Genomic DNA, 22,463 nt, shown 5'->3' on the forward strand with positions numbered 1-22,463 from the left:
CTGCACCACCGTCATTTGAGGTGATTCATAAAGTTTATTGGCACCTGTCGAGCTCCCCGTGCTGTTTGTGTCTGCAGAGGCTAAACCTAACCCTTACCTGATCAGGTGTTTTTACTTTGATGAGTCTCGTGATGATCTGGATGATCAGAGGTAGCAGAGTAGCAGAGGTGATAAAACTGAGGCTGTAATCTCTGCTAGCTATGACCAGGGAAAATGCCAAGTCTGCACTTACCCGTCAGTGTGTTGTTGAGCCTCCCGGTCAGTTTAATGAATAACAAACGCTGCTGCACACACATCAGCATCTCTCCATGTGGCTGTGACCCGAAGAACTCAGCCACCTCCATTTTCCATGCCCGAGTTTAGTCACATTCTGTATCATCATCCTCCATGCTTACTGCCTCTTGTCTGTTGCAAAAATCTTAAAAGAAGAAGAAAGAAAACACTCACTCATTCTCCTTATGAATACAATACAAAAAATCTGTAGTTTAAATAAACATGCTCATCCGTCTACACTGACATCCACACTGTATTTCCTACTCTGTGTGGTGTTGCAAATCCATTAAGCTGCAGTATTTCCATGTGTGTGTGTGTGTGTGTGTGTGTGTGTGTGTGTGTGTGTGAGGGAGTTGTCCTGCTATTAAAACACAAAAACCAAAATCAAATACAGCAGCACTGATCTCTGATCTGTTAAAGCCGATCTCACACAGAATCTGACCTCAGACCAGTCGGCGCATAATAATCCAGACAGTGCAGAGAGACCGAACAGCAGAGCATCATGGAAGCCCAACAATATGGCGCCCTCTAGTGGTGCAGTGCGTTCAGTGAAAATATTCAAATTCAAATATTCAAATAGCCTTTATGTCATTCTACAAGTTGCACAGTGAAATTTGGGGTCTGCGCCTCTGCTTGGTCGACATTACAAACAATAAATAAGAAGTACTAAAAGAAATATGTACATAATAAAAAAAATAATAATAAAATCCATGTTTTTCCCTGCAGATAAACCAACTGACAAAACTAAAGTCCACGTCTGAGTTTTTTTTTGTTTTTTTTTTTCCTTAGTTTTACAAGGTGATAAGAAAGTTGTAGATGATTGGTTTCAGTTTTTATTTGGGAATAAGAGGTGTTGTTGCCGTGTTTTTGTCCTGCTGTTTTATTCCTGTATCTGTGATGCCAGGAAAATTAAATCCCTCTTGCTTGATGATGTCTGAGTTTACCTTGCACTATTGCTCAACAAGTGTGTGTTTTTATTTCTTGTAGATCCTGGCGTTGTTGGAGTCAACCCAGAACGGCCGTCGGCACAGAGAGAGCCTCGATGTGAGTCTGACGCTGATGAACTCTGAGCATCACCTTCACATTCTGCTCCTCCCTCTCTCTCTCTCTCTCTCTCTCTCTGTGAATCTGCTTCCACCTCCTGTAACGTCTTCATCTGTCCGTCTCCTCCCTCCTCAGTCTCCCAGTCGCTCTCCTCTGGCGTCGGACTGCAGCAGCCGCCGCTCCTCCGTCTCCAGCTCCTCCTCTCTGGGCTCCGAGGCCAAACCCGAGGCGGAGCGAGTCCGACACAGAGAGGTACGACTGACGCTTCGGCTTCACTCAGACATGAAAACACAGCAGAGGAGAGTGACGGCTCTTTCACACAGTGTGAAAATGTATACAACTGTAGAGATAGCACCTTCTGAATCTGTGTGTGTGTGTGTGTGTGTGTGTGTGTGTGTGTGTGATTGACAGGTGGAGAAGCTGCTGCGAGCTGTGGCAGACGGCGATGTGGAGATGGTGAGATCTGCTCAGGGATCAGACATTTATTTCTAATAAGAGACCAGCCTCAACAGTAGTAACAGACTCTGGTGTGTGTGTGTGTGTGTGTGTGTGTGTGTGTGTGCAGGTGCGGTACCTTCTGGAGTGGATGGATGAGGAGGAGGAGGAAGGTGACGTTCCCTCTGAGACTCTGCTGTGCCACCCGCTGTGCCAGTGTCCGAACTGCGCTCCTGCTCAGAAGGTCAGAGTTCAAACTGAGACGTCAACATCCTGATCTGAGGTCAGAGGCTGTCTGGGCTCCAGGGTTTTGTAAGATACTCCAACGCTTTGGACAAAAACACTGACACCAGACGTTGGACACCACTTTCTCTTCTGTATGTCCACTGGTTCAGTTTCTGGGTAGCAAAAAAAAAAAAAATAAATAAACCTTCCAGCAGCTCTGTCTGATTCACACAGTGGTTCATTTTTTTATTTATTTATTTTTTTTTTTGAGAGTGGTTTCAGGAGAAGTTAGATGGTGGAACTGGAACCTCTGAAGGTTTTTCAAAGATCTGGCACAAACTGGCGTCTCCTAGAAAGACGTGTATTTCAAATCCACATGATCCGCTGTGGAAATGACAGCTTTGGAGGAAAAGTGCTAAAAAGTGCACTAACAGTCCTCCCTACAGCATGGCTGACAGTACCGTCCAGTCCTCGTTCAGTTCTTTGTTCTCAGGGCTCTCCTGTCCCTCACGGTCACTTCCTGTCTCTTCCTGTGTGTCCAGCAGCGGTGCGTCCTGCAGGCCGGCGCTCTCGGGGTGAACAGCAGCAGCGTGGACGGCTTCACGCCGCTCCACGTCGCCGCGCTGCACGGTCACTCCACGCTCGTCACCCTGCTGACCCGCCACGGCGCCAACGTCAATGCCCGCAACAACCAGAGCGCCACGCCGCTCCACCTGGCCTGCCAGAACAGCCACATCCAGGTACCTGCAATGCAGGCTGGGAAATCCAGCGGTAGACAACACCTCCTGCAGTCAGAGTGTGTGTGTGTGTGTGTGTGTGTGTGTGTGTGTGTGTTCTCAGAGCGTGTGTTTTATTTTGTGTGGTGCGTTCAGGTGGTGAGGTCTCTGCTGGAGTGCAACGCCAAGATCAACAAGAAGGATCACTATGGCAACACACCTCTGATACACGCCTGTCTCCGTGGAAACTTGGAGACGGCCACCACACTGTTAGAGGTACACACACACACACACACACACACACACACACACACACACAGAAGTCACGGAGGACGTAGCTTAGAAATTTATTTCATTATAATTTAAACTAAACTAAACTAGAGCCACATGAAATGATTGTTTTCATTATCGTCCTTTTCTTTTTTTTCTTTTTTTTTTTTTTGTGGAGCACTGCAGGGGGTGCGTGATTTTTTTTTAAATTTATTTATTTTTTTTATTAATTTTAATTCATTGTTCACTGTGACCAGGAGGCTAAGACAAAACAAATCCAGAAAGTGGATCAGTGGTTGAAGCGTAGCAGCGATCCAGCTGGAAACAAGGAGGAAGAAGAGAAGAAGAAGCAGAAACACAAACAAGAGAATCAGGATCAGCCTGTTGAATCCGTGTATCATTCGTTCTTTCTATTTTCAATTGCCAATCAAAAATGAAAAAATGAAAAAGTGACTGGTTATTTTGTTATTTGTTTTTTAATCTAACACCAAAATCCAAAATATGTCTGGTTTTTCATAGTTCAATTTTAGGCTCGGATCAAAAATACGAAATGGAAAAACGGGAATCAGGACTGAATTTGATTTTATTATTTAATTGGTCCGGTTTACGTGACCCAGAAGTTTGGTAATGAGCGGTAGTTCACAGCAGATCACAGCAGCCAGGTGCATTCAGTCCCGCCACCCTGATCACCGCCACCATGGATAGTTATTAGTGTTGTTTCGAGGACCAAAGCGTGTGACTCTAAAAGAAGAGGACATGACAACCGAAAAAATCAGCTGAGCTGAGCGGCACCGGACGCTCACCTGTCAGATCCGGCAGACCTGACCGCCTGATGCCGCAGCCGACTGGCGCCGCAGTAGGAGTAGTAACATGGAAGGGCGCAAGCCAGTAATTTCGCCTAGGGCGGCAACATAGGCAGAGCCGCCACTGTGCAATTTCACAGAAAAGGGCCGGGTTTCCCAGATCGGTTAAGAAGGTCTCCGGAGCTGCTACCCATCACTGTTAAGAAGCTCAGCTGATTTTTTCGGTTGTCATGTCCACATCTGCTCATTACCAAACTTCTGGGTCACGTAAACCGGACCAATTAAATAATAAAATCAAATTCAGTCCTGATTCCCGTTTTTCCATTTCGTATTTTTGATCCCAGCCTAAAATTGAACTATGAAAAACCAGGCATATTTTGGATTTTGGTGTTAGATTAAAAAACAAATAACAAAATAACCAGTCACTTTTTCATTTTTTAATTTTTGATTGGCAATTGAAAATAGAAAGAACGAATGATACACGGATTCTGTTGTTTTGTTTTGTTTTGTTTTGTTTTGTTTTGTGGCTCTGGTCCAGGGGGAACATGGCTGAAAAAAAGGTTTGAGAACAGCTGATTGAGTGTATAGTGTGAAAACTAAAGCCAGTATCTTGGGGGAAGTGATCAGGGCCTGTAGGAGCTGTGTGGCTCCTCCATCACACCAGTGACAGTCAGGTTCTGTTTGGAGCGGCTCAGATCAACGAAAATCTCTTTAAATTTGTCTCCTCTTTTAGACCAATGTCCTGTGTAGAGTATGATCAACAATCTGAAGTTTAACTTGGTGGAAGGAGACAAATACATTTTCCATTAAAGCGTACAAATGTCTTCCTCAGTCTGAGCAGCAGAATCAGACGATGTTTGGTGTTTTTATTTGAAAAATGACAGATGTGTTAAGCGGGGCCTCTCTCTCTCTCTCTCTCTCTCTCTCTCTCTCTCTCTCTCTCTCTCTCTCTCTCCCTCTCTCAGAGTAACGCCCTGGTGAACATCGTGAACCAGCAGGGGAACACGGCTCTGCACGAGGCGGTGCGGGGGGGCCACCAGGCGCTGGTGGAGGTTCTGCTGCAGGGCGGCGCGTCACTCGCTCAGAGGAACAAGAGGCATCGAACGCCGCTGGACTGCGCCTACGAGCTCAGTGGCAAGGTGGCGCTGCAGAGGCACAACACAGACACCACAGCTCACACACACACACACACACACACACACACAGGCTGTGACGGGCAAACACTGATATACTTTGATAAATCTGCCAGTGTGTGTGTGTGTTATGTTGGAAATGTTCAGGACAAGTGAGCCCAGAGGAGATAATGAATGTTTCTGTCGGCAGAACACTGAGATCCTGCGAACTCTGCAGAAAGCCTCTGGACTTTCCCCTGACGACGAACCAATCAGACTCCTCTCTGTGCCCAAAGGAGCTCTGGGTAATTAACACCGAATCCCTCTGAATGTTTAAAATACAGACGACCCGCTGTGTAGAAACGTCTCCTGAAGCCAACGAGGGAAAGAAGTTCCCAACTTCCTTTTTAAAAACTGCCATCATTTGGTTTCACGATGTCGCGTCTGTCATTGTTCAAGAGCACTTCTCCAAAATGTGGCGCAAAACGCTTCCAGTCGTTTTGAGGTTATTTTCCCTCAGTTGTTTTGTTTTGAGTGGATGTCACCTGACCTTCAGAGCACGTGCAGAACATCCAGGCCAGGGGTCGAGAGCTCCTCACGTCTTACATCACTGACCTTCTCATATCGTATCAAACCACTCAGATATGAACTTTAAATCCAGACCAGCTAAATGCAGCTGATTTTTCCATGTATCAAATGTTGCTCAGAGCCCAGGTTTTGCATAAAAATGCAGTGCACATCTGAAGACTTCTGAATCTCTGCACCAAGTTTGCATGCACATCAAAACACCTTATACTCACAAAAAAGTCATAGAAGACGTAGCTTACTTATTACTGTATGACAAACTGCTTCCTGTGACTAACATGTTGACGTGAGGAAAAAGTCGATTGTATCAGTCCAGCTAAAAAACAAACTTTTCAAAATGCATGTGACTCACAGTGACAGATGAAAGTAAAGAGGCTCCTCTCTGCTGTTGTCGCTGCAGCTCACTCCTTCGTCCAGCGCCTGAAGCTGCAGGACAACAACAACAGCAGGAGGCAGAAGCTGGCCCAGTCCATCAGCCGGTAAGTCCAGATCACAAATCCAGTGTGACGCCCCCTGTGGGTTAAAGCCGGTGTTGTCTGTCCTGTTGTTTAACGGTGCCGTGATGTGCTCTGACATGTGAAGGGTTCAGCAGATGAAGAAAGGTTCGTCCAGTCCTCCCTCCCTGCGCTCGCCGACCCTCAGCCAGGTACAGCACAAAGTGAGAAGACATATTTATAAAAGACAGAGAAAAATGTGTGAGAATAAAAAGGTAAAAGAGAAATGCTGCTGATGAAGACAAACTGAGATGGTTACAGAAACTAAAGCACAAAACACAACAGAGCAGCTGAAACTTGATCATCTTAAATATCTAAAAATTATTCTCTGACATAACAACATACAACGACACATAACAGCCTCTGACTCCCCGCTCTCCCTGCAGATGAGCCCGGACAGGCGGCGGCTGAGGCGGGGCGAGACGGTGGAGGTCAGCGGCTGCTCGGGGAGCCTCGGCGCCGGGCCCCGGACCAGAGAGCGGCCCCTGGCTCGTTCGCACACGCTGGACTCGGCAGAACACACACCAGACCAGCCCGACTCCACACACACTCCCGACTCCACCAAGCACACCTCCACACCCGGAGATATGAACCTTACACACCCCGACGGCGACGCCGCGCACGTCGTCTGCGAGGACGTCAACATCGTCAACGAGGCCTCGTTAGCCCCGCCCCCCGACGCAGCGTCGCACAATGGCAGCTCGACGAAATCGTCTCTCACACACACGCTCACCGACCACGAACCACCTCCCACCTGCAGCCACAGGCTCCGCCCTCTAGAGGAAGGTGATGTCCAGACGCCGCCGCCTCCGGACTCGCCGCCATAACCAAAACCAGAGCAGAGGAGGAGGAGAAGCTGCTGAGCGGATCAGGGAGCCGGCGGCTGAACTGGACTGGTTTTTCTTACACGCTGTATATGTGTGTGTGTGTGTGTGTGTGTGTGTAGTAGAGGACTAGAGGAGTTTCCTTACAGTAACCACTCAGTGTCAAATGCCACCACACACACTTTCTCTGACCTGCCAGCGGCCAAAACCAGTAATATAAGAGATGGATGCTGTGAGCGTGAACTGGCCCGCTGTTTTCAGGTGAGGGGAGTTCGCCAAAAAAGGAAGAAACAAACAAACAAAAAACTGCAGGAAATTTGCTGCAGTTTTACTGTATTGACCTGTTAAAAATGCAGATGTTAGATTTGTACTGTTCAAGTCACAATGAAATGACCTTTTCACCTTAACTAATGTCCCATGTCATAATACACCTGTTTCACAATAAATCAATAAAAACCAGAAGAACAAACAGGAGGAACTGCTTCAGGATGGACAGTTACTAGACAGATATAAAGAAAAAAAACCTCAAAGAACATTAAAAAAGATGAAATCTCACGATTGAGAGATGGAGAAAAAGATTGGAGGCATTCTGATGTCTGAGAATAAAAAACCTTCATTAACACATGGCTAGATCAACACCTTTCAGCCCATAAAGACGCTGTAGAGTTGGAGATTTTTTTTCCATCTCAAGAACAGACGTGTTTAATTTCTTGGATTTTAAATAAAGACCTCCCTGCTATTATCTGCTTTACCAGTAGGTGGCAGAACAACGTCACTGCCATTTTGATTGATCCCTCTCTTGTGTCCTGCCTCACGTAGAAATATGTCAAATTATAGAAAACAGGACTCTCAAAATGTCATTTCTTTGAGCACAAATGTTGTTGGTAATAATCCCCCAGGAAAACTCCTCCAGTTTCATTAGAAAAACATCCTTCTGTCTCCTGCAGCTCCTCCTCCTCCTCACCTGATCTTCAAGCACTTTTTTCTCTCTAGCCTTCATTTAAAAAAAAAAAAAAAAAAAAAAAACTAAACAAAACAAAAACAAAAAACAAAAAGGGATGCAAACCAACATGATTTCAGGTTCCTATGAATGTCGTTGCTTTTGTTTTTTATTTGAAACCACGACCAGACTGTAGCTTGGATCTGATCTCCAGACTTCATTTGAAGAAGTGGATGCACAATAACAACATTTTTGTTTGGTTTTTACTTGAATACTAGACATTAGCTCAGTTTGACTGATAAACATGATTTTATAGGAATATTTTGCTCTTTTTTCCCCCTTTAAACATTAAAATACCCCACATATTTTATCACCATAATTTTACTTTATTTATGACCTAGGACTGTTCTTGATAGTCTGTTGTGCGCTCAGAGAGGTTTGCCCTCTCCGTCCTTTTGAATGTTTTTTTTTTTTTTAAGACCTAGAACAGATTAATAAGAGGATTGATTAATCTGCAATCTTATTTCAGCAAGATATATGAAAATATAGTTGAATGACTGCAGTACTGTATTATCGTCACTCGTCAGTGTTACTGTGCACACTAATGTCACATCGATGTTTCCATGTATTTCATCTGTCACTTATCATTATACTGTATGTACAGCAGCGTCCTGTGTGTGTGTGTGTGTGTGTGTGTGTGTGTGTGTGTGTGTATGGATGAAGCTCGCTCCCTCAGTGGGAACTCACTGATTTATCCTCCCCTCCTCATCGTCGGCCAGCCGAGGGGTTTTGCACTTTCCACCAGCCATTTGTTTCACAGCAGCCGTTCCCCTCAGCTCCACTTTTATCTTTTTATTTTTCCATTTAAAAGTGGATCATTTCTCTTAAATGGATGTCAAACCCAATCAGAAGTCCAGTCTTAATTATTTTTTGTACCAGTTTTTTTTTTTATTATTATTATTTTATTTTCTGATTTGATGTCAAAACATGCTGTGAATGAATGTGCCTTATCTTATTTAATTCACGCCCAAATTACCAATAATAATAACAGTGATAATAACAATAAACCCCCTAATTTAGTGAAAATGTTTTGATTTTTGTGTCATTCTTCCAGTGACCTTTATCATAGACCAAACACAGCACATATCAGTTTTATGAAGTATTCATCTGACTGAACCGTGGTGCTTGTTCCATTGGCAGAATTTGTTTCTTGTTTCAAGCTAATTTTAACTTGTTTCAAGTAAATTATCACTTGAAACAAGTGAAAATTGTCTAAAAACAAGTTCCTTCTGAGGTGATCATGTCTTATTTTAAGTGTAATGAGATATTTTGACTAGAAATAAGACATTTTTGACTTGAAATGAGACAAATAATCTTAGTAAGATTTGACTTTTTGCAGTGTGTGTGTCGTTGTGGGTACATGTTCACACACACACACACACACACACACACACACACACACACACACACACTTTACATAAGATCTGCTGTCATGTTGCCGGGCTGAAGCGAAACACACTGACAGGAGACAGAGAGCTAGAATGAATTCACGGACATGTTTATCCGTTTAAACGCGGAAAAAAAATGCGTTTACGGCTTCCGTAGTTATCTGGGAAGTGACACCTGGGATGAGAATTGAAAGGTAAGCAGGTTCAAATCAAAATAAAACAAACACCAGCGGACTGGAAGGTTCGTTAGCAGAGCTGGGAACACACACACACACACACACTGTACTATTGTTATGTAGTTAAAATGTCCATCTTTTTAAGTCAATATCAGCGCTCATACAGTTAAATCTGTCAGATATGTCTCGTAATTAGGCAGCGGTAATGTGCACTAATATGTATGCTAGCTGCAGGGTTGCCAAGTCCGCGTTTTTTCCGCCAAATTGGGCTACTTTTTAAGAGTAGCCGCGGGTAACAAATTTTGTCCGCGGGTTGGGCTTGGGCAGACATGAATAAAGATTCATATTTTGAATGACCAATGTTTATACCCAAATCCTGTCAAACTGACTCCGGGCCAGATCAGCATATAAACTATCCACATATGTCACCTGCTCCACAGACACATAACATGCCAATGCTGTGTGAGGCCACTCAGCACATGACCAATCACATCATCAGCACCACTCAGCTGGAGTAAGGCATCCCATATTTTAGTTTAAGTTCTGATATACTGTAAATTAAATAGGTGAAAGAATTGTTTCGGGAAATTGCCTTTAATGTTTATGGTGTTATTTTATAGATATTATAGTGCATTTTGCAATTATAGCAATGCTGTTGGACTTTAAAAGCAACATATATGGATTTTTATGGGCATATTTTGAGTTCTGGTATTGGGCTGATTTTTGAGCCCTTTTTATACCAACCAGGTTGGGTTAGGGTTTTGGGGCTGGTTTTGAGCTGCTGTTTGGCTGCTTTTGTCTCACAGACCTGGCAACCCTGGCTAGCTGTGCGGTTAGCCTAGCTGTGAACGGTAATACACAGACACGTTAGCCACAGTTAGCTTTAGCTCACAGTGCTGCCTTTGGGTGCGGGGTTGTAAATGCAGTTTGTAGTTTGTTCTCCTGTCAGTTCACTCGTGTCGGTGCGTGTTAAGCCATGCTACGCTGTACATGTTAGCAGTAATTCATGTGTATTGACTCATAGTGAGGGTTAGCTCGCTGTCAGGTGAGGAAAGGCAGCTAGTTAGCCGTTAGCATGTCAGCGTTGTGGCTCAGACTGTTGACTCTGAGTTTCTGATTTGGCTCAGCTCAGGCTGATGTGAGTGAGCATAGAGAGGGGAGAAAGCACTGTTTTAGCTTGTGTGTGTGTGTGTGTGTGTGTGTGTGTGTGTGTGTGTGTGTGTGTGTGTGTGTGTGTGTGTGCTGCTGGATGTGAATGTGCTGTTTGCAGTGATGTGTGGCCCGGAAGAGACAGACCTGCCAGGCTCCATGAAGCAGCTGGAGGACAAGATGATGTTATGAAGTGAGAAGCCACATATCAAGTGAGTTCAGTGAACATCTTCCTGAATGTTTAATACCAGAAAATCCTACAGCCTGGATCTCTGCCCGCACAGCACCCTGCCTTCAACTGTGTGTGTATCTGTTGCATTACTCAGTGTATTACCTGCATTATTTACTTTGTAGACATTCGGCTGACATCCTCACCTGTTATGTGGATCGGTGTCAGTGGAGAGTTTTAAGGTCCCTGGTGTCTGAAGGCTGAATCAGGAGCAACCTGATGAGAGTCAAAAAATCAGAGAGAGGGACACTCAATATTGAATATGAAAATGGTCAAATTTAAAGTTGCTCATTATCACCAAACATATCAGCCACTGTCAGCCTCAGTTTGGAAATATTGGTGTCTGCCTTTAAAATTAAGTAAATCCTAGTGGGCACAGATTACCAGTGTAGGTTATGGTAATTCTTCCACTTATGGCTGCAAGAATTTCCCAGTTTCCTAAATATACTTACACTACTCACAAAAAGTTAGGGATATTTGGCTTTTGGGTGAAATTTATGGAAAATATAAAAAGTTCACGCTACAGTGATATTATATCATGAAAGTAGGGCATTTAAGTAGAAGCATGCACTGGTGATTTCCTCATCTCAAACAATTTCTTGAAACAAAAGCCAACAACAGTGGTGGGTATACCACAACAAAAAATGTCAGTGTCAATAACTTGTCATGTGCCCTTGAGCATCAATTACAGCTTGACAACGACGTCTCATGCTGTTCACAAGTCGACTTATTGTCTGCTGAGGCATGGCATCCCACTCTTCTTGAAGGGCGGCCCTCAGGACATTGAGGTTCTGGGGTACAGAGCTCCGAGCCTCTACACGGCGACTCAGCTGATCCCATAGGTTTTCTATGGGATTCAGGTCTGGAGAAAGTGCAGGCCACTCCATCTGAGGTACCCCAGTCTCCAGCAGCCGTTCCCTAATGATACCACCTCGATGAGCTGGAGCATCAAACACCTGATGTGAATTTTGCCGTTAAACTCCTTGTTAGAGAACAGCAACTTGTGCAAAAAGTACTGAAACATTGAACAGTTGGACATGTGCATTCAAAAGTTTACAGAAGGTCACATTAAGTTCACCTGGAAAGGTTAGAATGCATTTTAGGTTCATCCTGAAATTTCACCCGAGAGCTGAATATCCCTAACTTTTTGTGAGTAGTGTATGTCTTCATAAGTGCCTATGAGTCAGACTCTCTGCCCTGTTGACCTGCTGTCGGCCTGTCTCCTGCAGCGGGGCACCATGTCCTCAGGCCACCGGCTGCGGGACGTGGAGCAGCAGCGCCCCCTCCTGGACGATGAGGAGGTGGCGAGGAGCCCCGCGCCCGGCGAGGCCGAGCGGCTCTGGTTCATCCAGGACGGCTGCGGCATGGTGTGCGCCCTCATCACCTGGTTCCTGGTGCTGTACGCCGACTTCGTGGTCACCTTCGTCATGCTGCTGCCCTCCAAGAGCTTCTGGTACGCCGTCGTCAACGGGGCGGTGTTCAACAGCCTGGCCGTGCTGGCGCTGGCCTCCCACCTGCGCACCATGCTGACCGACCCGGTGAGGAGACGGGCAGCCACAACTTTGTGCAGCCTCAGCGCTCATAAAGCATTTGATGCGATTCCGCAAAAGTGTGGCTAGTTTTAGATTTACTGTGTTTTTTCATTTGTATGCTCCTAGCTGCAGTGTGGAATAACACTCAGTTAAGGGGATTTTAGTATTTTTTTGAAATTATATTTTTGCACCATTTTGCTTTTATATAACTGCCTGTGGAGACACAGAGGAGAGGGAGCAGACATGAGATAAATTTCCTGCACTAGTGATGTTATTTTAATATCATATGAAATGCAAGTCATGATAATCATATTTATGTTCATCACTTTCCAACATCAAAGCTGTAAAACTACCACAGATATTTTAATTTTCAAAATTGAAGCGTCAGTGTGCAGCTGTCAGATGTTTTCTGTCGCTCTGTGCTCACCCTCTGTGTTCCTCGTCTTCTCCTCAGGGTGCTGTGCCCAAAGGAAACGCCACTAAGAAATACATGGAGAGCCTGCAGCTGAAGCCGGGCGAGGTCGTCTACAAATGTCCCAAATGCTGCAGCATCAAACCTGAGCGGGCTCATCACTGCAGGTCAGAGCCTTCACACCCCCCTCCCGGTCTGAAAAAACAGCAACAGCAAAAACAAAAACTGGACACGTGTTGTTTCTTCTCTGAGGTGAAATCAAAGCAAAGACACTGCCAATGGAAACTTTAAAACATTACACAAAAATACAGTACATTTTTTCCGTTAAACCTGGGTTCTTTTGGGAGTTTTTTCTTTCTGAGAATTAAGTCGGGGGGTGTTGTCCTGTCTGTTTTTGATAAACCTGTGGGCATGTGAAGCCCTTTGACACTGTAGGCAGTAAAGAAACATGAACTTGAATCAAAGTGACCCACCTTGTAGCTTCAGTATGAGCAGAGTTCACACTGCGGCTGTGATCTCAAATCACTTTCATCCTTCAGCTGTACAGGGAAGCTGTCAGGTTCTGCACATTTTAGGAGGTAACATCACTGTGTCCCTTCTGTTCCTCGTCTGCAGCATCTGCAAGCGCTGCATCCGCAAGATGGACCACCACTGTCCCTGGGTCAACAACTGTGTGGGGGAGAAGAACCAGCGCTTCTTCGTGCTCTTCACCGTGAGTCCACTCAACAAACTTCACCTCCCAGGTCAGGGCTTCTCAGACGTCCAGGTCCACTTTGATTAAGCCCCGGATCCCCGTCTGAAGTGACTGTGTGCTATAGACCCTGATCTGAAAACACATTTTGGTTTGTGTTGAGTATTAAATTGTTCCGATGTTGTACTTTAACACTGACAAAGTAGATACAGAGTGGTGAGATTAAAGTATAATATTAAAATAATAAATTACAATGAAATTAACTTTTTTGAAGCAAATTCACTTGGGGAAATGTGATTAGTCAATTAACAAAAAAATAAAATGAACAGTGGAAAATTTACAAAAAATAGTTTGAAAAAAATTCTAAAAAAAAAAAATTCGCAAAAATGATGTGAAAAATTATTTGGAAATCTGAATGTCTCGAATTGTATGGAAAATTAAAAGGCATCAAAACTTGTTCAGATGCCTTTCACCAGCATTTAAGCTGCTCCTCAGTTAGCACGAGACCCTCTGGAAGTCCTTCAAGGACCCCTGGGGGCCCCTGCACCACAGTTTGAGAACCACTGAGCTAGATCACACACATCACAGTCAACCAATCACACTGCTTTCCTCATCATGACATCAGGACCAGTCTGTTTGTTCATTCGTCCTCAGATGCCACTGGCCGGGTTTTGACAAATTGCAGACGATGGTTAGTTGGCCTCAAGGGGGCGCTACAAGCAGTGTTCAATTTAGGGAGGCAGGAGGATTTGATTTGTTGGTTGTGTTTCAAGACTGGTGATGAAATGGTTAACATGATATTTTTCTGTATTCTCTGACCTGCTGATCCAAACATCAACCAGTACCTGCCGGCTGTTTCATGAAGACACATCGGTGACAAATGTGTGTGTGTGTGTGTGTGTGTGTGTGTGTGTGTGTGTGTGTGTGTGTGTGCGTGTGTGTATTGATAGTCTAGCATTTTAGTCATTAAAAAGTAGAGATGTATGTAGAAACTAGAGCTGACAGGTCGCAGCACGCACCTCTCTGTTAGTGACGGGTGGTTTTTACTTTCCTAAACATCAACATGAATCCTCTCAAGCAGCAAGTGGCTGTTTGGAGGCCTTGATGATTCATGATGATTCATGTGTGATTCTGTTTGAGCTTCCTTTCATTCAGCTGATCTGTGATCTGAAGATGATATCAGACAGCGAGGCTCAGGCCTGCATGGCTGTGCTTAAAACTGATCACTGTCAGCAGGAATACATTTATCTCACCACACGCCAACACCGTGACCATTTACAGATGCAGAAAACCTTCCTGGTACAGTTTGAATGAAATTTTCTCCATATGACTGAATTCAACATTTTACTGAAGAATCTAAAAGTGCACAATATGATGGCAGTGGATGAAGTGTGTAGTCCAGAAAGTAGGTTCAGGTCCACTGCTGCTTTTTAATTCATTTCACATTTCTGTAAAAACCACATTTGTCAGCCAACCTTTTATGTAGTGTAAACTAGCATACAGGCAGCGCTCCTCTAGTAGAAACAACTTAAGTTTTTCTGTTTGGATATAAGATAAGATATGAACGCATCAGGATATACATGTGTCAACAAAACTATCAACAACAGAAAAGTCTGACGAGGAAGTAGAGGTATTACTCATGGATTTTTCCTGTTTGGAAGCTGGAAGTTCTAGTTTCCTGGTCTGCAGTGTTCTTGAATGCAGCATGGCCTGGTTGGGTTTAGTGTGGCTGAGGGCTGAAGCTGTAAATGTGTCGGTCCAGGCAGACGTTTGGTTCATGCCCCCTCCTGTCTCTGCAGATGTACATCGCGTTAACGTCGAGCTACGCTCTCGCTCTGTGTGGGTTCCAGTTCATCACCTGCGTCAGAGTCCAGTGGAGCGGTGAGTCCTGCAAAATATTTAAAATCATTTCTCTGTGTTTCATGTTTTATTATCACAGCCATACCTGAGTCTACATTTTTTGTCACTGTTTCTGACCATCATCATCGCTGTGTGTTTTTCCCTGAGCAGAGTGCAGCGACTTCTCTCCTCCAGTCACTGTCATGCTAATGATCTTCCTCTGTCTGGAGGGCCTCCTCTTCCTCACCTTCACAGCCGTCATGTTCGGCACGCAGCTGCACTCCATCTGCAACGACGAGACGGTCAGCACACTCTGATGTTTGTTGAATTGTCAGCACAGATAAATACTGCATTCAGACCACATGGGAAAACTGTCAATACAAGCCTCCTACCAGAAGGTTACTATGGATGGGGAAAAAAATCTTTCAATTACTGATTTGATTTAAAGTAAAGATCTTGGTGTCATATGAAACTAAATGACCTGAGGAATCCATGGTACCAGTCATGCCATGCTAGGTTGTTGGCAAGGTGGCTAAATATCACTCCAAAATTTGTGACATGGCTCAGTGGGGTCCCTTGACCTCTGACCTCCAGATCTCTGAATAAAAATGGTTTCTCTGGGCAGCCACGGCTCTCCCCTTTGCACACATGCCCACCTTCTAATCCCGTGCAGGTTGGGCCAGTCCACAGTAACTTCTACTGAGGTTTGGTGATGGGCTGTGATTTCTTTCCTCTGTCCATTAGGAGATTGAGCGTCTGAAGAACGAGAAGCCGACGTGGGAGCGTCAGACTCGCTGGGCGGGCATGAGGTCGGTGTTTGGAGGTCAGCCGTCGCTGCTCTGGTTCAACCCGTTCGCTGGACTCAGACTGCCAACCTTCATCCCCAAACGCAGCTGGAGGGGTGGGGTTGAGTTCTCCGTCTGACGAACTGTCACTCAACCCCCGGCGAGATCTCTCCGTCCAACTGAGCTGAACTGAACCAGGGAGGAGGTGATCACTCTGTGGGGGTGACAGTGTGAACCTGGTGGCTGGTGGAGAATTCTCCTCCTCCAAGGAGGAGAACAAGCAGTTTCAAGATGTGAGATTTTCCTCCATCTTCAGCGTAATCTTCTACCTGGAATCCTCCTGTGGCAGCAGGAGAGAGCGGCCTTCAGCCAGAGGATCAGGGATCAGAGTCCTGGAGCTGACACTGGAGATGGTTTGACTGATACAAAGCAGCTACAGTGGAGCAGCTTTAAAATAATTGATTTGTTATTAATGAGCGAGTCAGCTGTGGTCTGACAGCAGAGTGAAACTTTACTGGAACTCTGTCGATTTGACTCTCATGTCTGTTTCATCCTGGACAGACACAAGCTGCTATTAGAGGGATGTTTTAGTGCTTTCCTCTGTTTGTGCAGGAGGAAACTCACATCACAGTATCAGTTCATTTTACACAGTTCAGTCTGTCCACTGCAGTGCATGAAAGGAAGATTTCAGTGTTTTGGGCAAAATACTCCTTTTTCCTCCTTACCTAGACTGAGGCAAGATCTTCAATAACGTTTTCACCTCTGTACATTTGGTGGTTTGGTGCCTATGAGTAGCATTAGGTTTATTTTTCCACTTTGACGGAGCTAGGCTAATGACTACCACAGACTTCAAGTCTTTGTGCTAAGCTATCAGGAAATGCTACCCACAGGAACTGAACCACTGGATGTACAGAGGAGAAAATGCTGTCCAACATCTGGTCTCAGTCTAGATAAGTCATAAAAATATTGACGTATTTCTTTAAAGTTCCCATATTACACAGAATTGTTTATCTCATCACTTCATATCTCAGAATTTTAACTTTGTATATAAAAGCAGAGAGAATGTGAAATATGAAATTTAAAAGTTTTCGTGACATCACTCAGGACTGACAGGTAAAAAGCCCCTCCCACTCACTGGCAGGAAGCCCATCGCCATGTCTTTTCCTTTTGAATTAAACATTTGTCAAAGAGAAGAGAAAACTGTTGAATTGCAAAGAAGAACATTAAAGCGCCTCTCCACTCGCTCCTCTTCAACCTGAAATCATCGCCTTCGTCTTCACTCCTGCAGCTGTTTGTCAGGTTAACTGACTGAACGAAGGTGAATTAGCTGTTTACCTCCTGCAGCGTCAGTGATACAAACTTGTGCTGAAACATGTAATCAATTAATAGATTATTGATTTTCTGGTGATCAATCAAATTAAAGTTTTTTTTTTTTTTTTTTTTTTAAATTTTAGTACTTTATCAAGTAAAAAATCCCAAACAACTGACTCCCAGCTTCACCTGATTTTGGATACGTAAGACATTTGAAGACGTCACACTTTATTTTTCACATTTTATGAACAAAATAATTCACAGATCAATCTCAAAAATCATTAGATTAACTGACAATAAAACAAACAAACATGAGTTGCAGGATTACTCTAGAATCATGCAGATCCCCCAAACCCCACCTGAGCACCTTTACAGCACCGGCACACCTGTTGGGACGCAGCAGGAAAATCTGCATCAGAAATACTTTGTTGATTGGATCAGCTGCTGTTGCGCAAATTCTCAAGAGAAATATATATATATATATATATATATATATATATATATATATATATATAAGCATAAGTGAAAACGGGAAAAATAAGAAATTTGTAATATATACAGGGTGACCCAAAAAAACGGGAACTTTTTAACAATCCAATAAAACCAAGAGTGATGGAAGAAAAATATTTTATTCATAGTAACTGAAACCTGAAAACATGCCATTTAAGAAACAATGATGGAATTTTCATTTTTTTAAAAATTGTGCTGCCACTTGCTCATGTCTGCCAATGCGCACTTGTCACCCTGTATATATAGTTTCTTAGAATCACCAGTAGAGCTACAACTAATGATATAATTTTTTTTAATGATAAGCAAATCTCAGCATCACAGTGGCCTTTCCTGAAGCTGGAGTCACCAAATGTTTTGTATTTTTACTTGATAAATGATTCAAAAATTAAATTTAAATCAGTTTTCTCATTCGTGAGCTGTCAACTGACTCATCCATGAATCCAAGGACAATGATTAATCCCAAATTTAAAAAAAAAAAAAAAAAAATGTATAGCTCTCATATAAAAGGCTGCTGTTTAATGTTGCCAGCGACTGAAAGCAGGGATGAGTAATAAGAGATGAGTGGACTGTGTAGGAGTGACATTTGACCTGTGTTTAATTACATAGCCAACCTCAGTTACCTCTTTTTTTCACATTCCTGCTCTGAGTGGTGTGTGTGTGTGTGTGTGTGTGTGTGTGTGTGTGTGAGAGAGAGAGAGAGAGAGAGTGAGAGAGAGAGAGAGAGAGAGAGAGTTTGCTGTTTACCTGAGCACAGTCGCTCTGCATGTGTTTCTGTCTCTGGTGTTTGATGCTGCTCTCCCTCACTGGTTGAACACTGTGTGATGACAGAAGGATCCCCCTCGTGCTTTTCTCTCCAGGTGAAATCAGGGCGTCTGCAGGTCCAGGAAAAGGCTCTGAAAGCTCTCCGGTCCATTTTTAACTTCCCAGGCTCTCAGGAAGCTGTAATATTCTAGTTTCTTGAAAATGGCTTTGGAGCAATAGGCTGAAATCTGAAATATTGAAGAATGTATCTCATGTGGGGTGACTGTATCAATCACAGAGCCTGTTCTGTTTTCTTTGTATTAAATTATTTTCCACTTTTCTCAAACAGTCATTAAACCAAGTTCATCTTTACCTCTCAAAGTCTGTTTCAAGTTGTTATTTACTGTGTCTTTCACTCTGAGAGCTGGAAACATTTATTTACACCAGAACTGCTTCAGAACTGCTTCAAAAAAATAAAAACCCTGCATAAATCCACTTTCAGGATTCTGAAATACCACAGTCAAGTGTTTCAGAAGCTTGACTTTGTCCTCAAAAAAGAAACTATTTTGTCAACAACTGTCTAAGATGACTCTTTAATCAAAATCCAGAATGTGATTTACTTTTGTGTTAATTCCATCAATAATTTTGTCACATCAAAAAGGATGCCTTTCCTCCTCTGTTTTGGAGATGGTGCCAGGTCAGGATCAGAGTCCAGTTCTGAGTCTGTAATAAATCTCTATACTGCCCCCTATAGGACGTGATAGAACAAGAAGCTGTCAAATCAATCCCCAAGACGAGGGAACGGTGGAAAGTGTAAAAGAAATTTAATTTATTTAAGTAAATGTCCATAAGAGCAGCTGATCTCCTGGTTAATGCGAGACTTTATGTGGAAGGTTGTTTATTTAGTAAAAATATAAACATCATGTCTGTTTTAATCCAAGGTCAAGATGTAGAAGCTGTTTTTTTTTTTCTTTCTGACATCTTCACCACAATTTCTTTGTCACATGCAACACCTTTCCTGTCTTGAAATTAATTCTCAATCTGAACGCCAACTAGTCAGTTACTTGATTTTAAGCATCAAAAGTTCTCACCCTGTCTTATAATAATAAAAAAAAATTCAGTTAATAAAAAAAAGGTTTTCATCACATAATCCTGTCTACGGCAATGTTTTAGGGCTGTCGTCAGGAGAAAAAAACAGAGGGAGCAGGTGTAATATTCCCAGAGAAAAACTTCTGAGATTTCTGAATTTCTGAGATTTAAAAAAAAAAAAAAAAATCACCAATTCATCAGAAAAAAACCCTCAAAATCTGAGATCATAAAGTAACATTTTTCCTCACTGCAGTCGCCCTAATACACCACTGTTCCTGTCTGAATGACCAGTGTTTTGAAAAACCTAATATTCAGGTTTAATCTAACGATCTGATTGATTAATTCCTGGCTCTGGTCACTAGCAGTCACTTGCTGGTTCTTCTCTAAACCAGTTTAGCTGTTCGACTGGATTTCATCAGGAGGAGTCGACAGGATTTGGAACATTTTGGTCAACGCTGCCAGATATGAACTGGAGTTATTTCTCTCTATCAGTTTTGCCTCATGGCTCCAGCTGTGACATCAGCCCAGTTTTCCCACCACATTTCAGAGCTGGTTAATCATTTCTGTCCTAGAAACTGCCACACACACACACAAACACACACACACACACTCCCAGCTCGTTTCAGTCAGTCTAATAAAAGCTCCTGTTCCAGTCATGTTGTGCAGGACCTGCTCTGTTGCTGTTGTGTTGCTGTGTTTGGGCTTGGTGGGCGGCGGGCCCCAGACCAACCTGCACCCCGACATGGCCGACCAGGACCTGTTCTGGGGAGCCGACCAGTACGACTTCTCCATCGTGCTTCCTGCTGCGGGGATGGAGTGTTTCTGGCACTTCGCTCACCGAGGAGAGAGATTCTACCTCACCTTCATGGTAAGACAACAAGACAATGCTTTTATTACCTAACACAAGGAGGCTGAGATGATGCAGTGCCAGAAAAAGGTGCAGTGCTGTGTATCCACATGTTGTACGCATGTTTTCTGTCTGGCCTTCACACTAAGCAAAGCCAGAGTGTCAAAACGTGTTTACAACTTTTTAAGTTCAACTATTTTGTATATTTTACCAAAAAATATGGAGTTAAAATACTTTTGGCCTGTAAAATGTGATCTCCTTTGTAAATTAGTATTATTCACATTTGCTCATCTGTGTCTGCAGGTGCAGTGGGTGACGGGAGTCGGCCATGACAGACACTTGTCCGTCACCGTCAACGCTCCCAGCGGCCTGTTGGTGTCGACTGTTGATGATGCAACGGGCCAGATCAACTTTGAAGCAGAGGAAACAGGTTGCTTTCATTTTTGCTTCACCGCTGTTGTGACAAGGGCAAAATACTCTTTTTTTCCCCAGATGTTCCCCACCAGCATGTCCAGCGGTTCAGTTCCTATGGGTAGCATTTCCTGTTAGCTTAGCATAAAGACTTGAAGTCTATGGGAGTCATTAGCCTGGCTCCATCAAATTGAAATAAATTAATGTATAAATAAACCTTACAGCCACTCCGAAGCTGTCTTATTTGCACAATATTTCATGTGAATTTGAAATACAAAGCAGACAGAGAGCTGTCACCTCCTGCTTGAATTTAGTTCCTATAGTTATGTTCACAGAGCTATTATACTCTCAGTTTTATAAAATAGTCAGTTTTTATTATCGGTCAGTGGGTCTGCGTATTACTTGCTCTATCATTCTACCTTTACTTACATCAGTAAAGTTTTGTCTAAGCAGTTTTCTGCACTCTTCCTGTTCTGTATGGTCCAGGTTTCTACCAGATGTGCTTCAACAACTTCCACAACCGCTTTGGCACCATGCAGGTCTTCCTCAGCTTCGGCGTTTATTACGACGGCTCCCAGGACACCACCCAGAGCAAGGAGGAAGAGAAGAAGAAGAAAGAGGAAGTCAGGAAGGACCTGAACAACACGCTGACCACCATCGAGGTAGACTGACACCACTTCCTGTCAACACCAAGCAGTAAAGAAAACAGTGTGAAACAGCAAAAACCTCATTTCACCCTCTCTCTCTCTCTCTCTCTCTCTCTCTCACACACACACACACACACTTTTTCACACCTTTTCACACAGTTTCAAGTTACACCTCACCTGCCTTATCACACTGCCTTGTTTTCTGTTGATTTTTAATATACTTTCTTGAAACTCTGTTAAATCCTGCACTTGATGGCATTCTCGGATGAAAACCATGAATGTCCAGAAGGGAAAGTTAGTACTAACTAAAAAACACCACCTTGTTTTTGGCCTGGCGACTTGTTATTTCAGTTTGGTTGAGAAACAGTTTCATAATCCAAAGGTTGCAGAATTTTCTGACCCATAAAGCATCATGTAATCCTTCAACCGAGTTACAAGATTTTCCTTCACCTTCACTTAAATTCATTTGAATACAGCACAGTAATAGTAACAGTAGTATTCGTCTGTTTAAACCTAACTACTGGTAATGGTGGCAGCTGTTGTAGTAATTGCAGTAGTATTAACAGTAGTAGAAGAGGTTTTAGTAGTAGTTTCAGTGATGGTAGTAGCAGTAGTAGAGGTACTACTAATAGTGGCACTGATAGTGCTAAAGTCAGTATCACATCTTCAAACTGCAGGAAACGTCCTTCCGCGTGGAGAACCACATCTTCCACATGTTCCGCCACTACACCTTCAGCCGCATGCGGAAGAGCGCCGACTACTTCCTGCTGCAGTCCAACGCGCGGTACGTCACCTGGTGGTCGACGGCGCAAAGCCTCGTCATCGTCACCGCTGGATACCTGCAGCTCCTCTTCCTCAAGAGACTCTTCATCACCAAGAGCGGCAGCGGTGGTGAGGCTGAGAGGCCGCGCTGCTGAGAGTCCCT

General features: G+C 43.7%; 3 protein-coding genes across 12 annotated transcripts in view; all 3 read left to right on the forward strand.

Moving 5' to 3' along the window:
• The window catches only part of ankrd27 (ankyrin repeat domain 27 (VPS9 domain)), a 29,526-nt gene extending 21,690 nt beyond the window's left edge, over positions 1-7,836 (forward strand). Inside the window, exons 18-28 of one of the 4 annotated variants that reach the window (XM_030053051.1) lie at positions 1,261-1,317; positions 1,453-1,569; positions 1,729-1,773; positions 1,883-1,996; positions 2,520-2,717; positions 2,850-2,969; positions 4,732-4,905; positions 5,090-5,183; positions 5,864-5,942; positions 6,046-6,121; positions 6,344-7,836. In XM_030053051.1, the coding sequence (XP_029908911.1) occupies positions 1,261-1,317; positions 1,453-1,569; positions 1,729-1,773; positions 1,883-1,996; positions 2,520-2,717; positions 2,850-2,969; positions 4,732-4,905; positions 5,090-5,183; positions 5,864-5,942; positions 6,046-6,121; positions 6,344-6,784 (1,515 nt within the window). In that variant the 3' untranslated portion in view covers positions 6,785-7,836. The remainder of the gene's footprint in view (positions 1-1,260; positions 1,318-1,452; positions 1,570-1,728; positions 1,774-1,882; positions 1,997-2,519; positions 2,718-2,849; positions 2,970-4,731; positions 4,906-5,089; positions 5,184-5,863; positions 5,943-6,045; positions 6,122-6,343) is intronic. The other 3 variants (XM_030053053.1, XM_030053052.1, XM_030053055.1) reach the window with 3 other exon arrangements.
• On the forward strand, positions 6,161-17,243 carry LOC115360269 (zinc finger DHHC-type palmitoyltransferase 7). Of its 7 annotated transcripts, none has more exons than XM_030053070.1 (8): positions 6,161-6,172; positions 10,616-10,706; positions 11,953-12,261; positions 12,710-12,834; positions 13,283-13,379; positions 15,158-15,239; positions 15,369-15,499; positions 15,942-16,121. In XM_030053070.1, the coding sequence occupies exons 3-8, from the start codon at positions 11,962-11,964 to the stop codon at positions 16,119-16,121; spliced, it is 915 nt and encodes a 304-aa protein (XP_029908930.1). In that variant the 5' UTR covers positions 6,161-6,172; positions 10,616-10,706; positions 11,953-11,961. The 7 variants fall into 7 exon arrangements, with proteins under 7 accessions (XP_029908930.1, XP_029908926.1, XP_029908927.1 ...); XM_030053066.1 differs by lacking the exon at positions 6,161-6,172 and adding an exon at positions 9,199-9,363; XM_030053067.1 differs by lacking the exon at positions 6,161-6,172 and adding an exon at positions 9,386-9,410.
• A 3,045-nt stretch (positions 17,244-20,288) lies between these two features.
• Positions 20,289-22,455, forward strand: LOC115360962 (transmembrane emp24 domain-containing protein 6-like). The gene is made up of 4 exons (XM_030054174.1): positions 20,289-20,501; positions 20,784-20,910; positions 21,378-21,553; positions 22,216-22,455. The coding sequence occupies exons 1-4, from the start codon at positions 20,289-20,291 to the stop codon at positions 22,453-22,455; spliced, it is 756 nt and encodes a 251-aa protein (XP_029910034.1).
• Positions 22,456-22,463: the final 8 nt, after the last annotated feature.

Source organism: Myripristis murdjan, chromosome 6, assembly GCF_902150065.1.
Source record: "Myripristis murdjan chromosome 6, fMyrMur1.1, whole genome shotgun sequence".
In the NCBI taxonomy this organism is placed as follows: domain Eukaryota; kingdom Metazoa; phylum Chordata; class Actinopteri; order Holocentriformes; family Holocentridae; genus Myripristis; species Myripristis murdjan.

What these genes read in the sequence shown, in the direction of transcription:
- LOC115360269 (XM_030053070.1), top strand. Translation starts at nt 11,962, where the DNA reads ATGTCCTCAGGCCACCGGCTGCGGGACGTGGAGCAGCAGCGCCCCCTC. An exon ending in GCTTCTTCGTGCTCTTCACC is followed by an intron (nt 13,380 to 15,157) that starts GTGAGTCCACTC and finishes CTGTCTCTGCAG; the next exon opens with ATGTACATCGCGTTAACGTC. An exon ending in CCATCTGCAACGACGAGACG is followed by an intron (nt 15,500 to 15,941) that starts GTCAGCACACTC and finishes TCTGTCCATTAG; the next exon opens with GAGATTGAGCGTCTGAAGAA.
- LOC115360962 (XM_030054174.1), top strand. Translation starts at nt 20,289, where the DNA reads ATGTTGTGCAGGACCTGCTCTGTTGCTGTTGTGTTGCTGTGTTTGGGC. An exon ending in CTTTGAAGCAGAGGAAACAG is followed by an intron (nt 20,911 to 21,377) that starts GTTGCTTTCATT and finishes TGTATGGTCCAG; the next exon opens with GTTTCTACCAGATGTGCTTC. An exon ending in ACACGCTGACCACCATCGAG is followed by an intron (nt 21,554 to 22,215) that starts GTAGACTGACAC and finishes TTCAAACTGCAG; the next exon opens with GAAACGTCCTTCCGCGTGGA.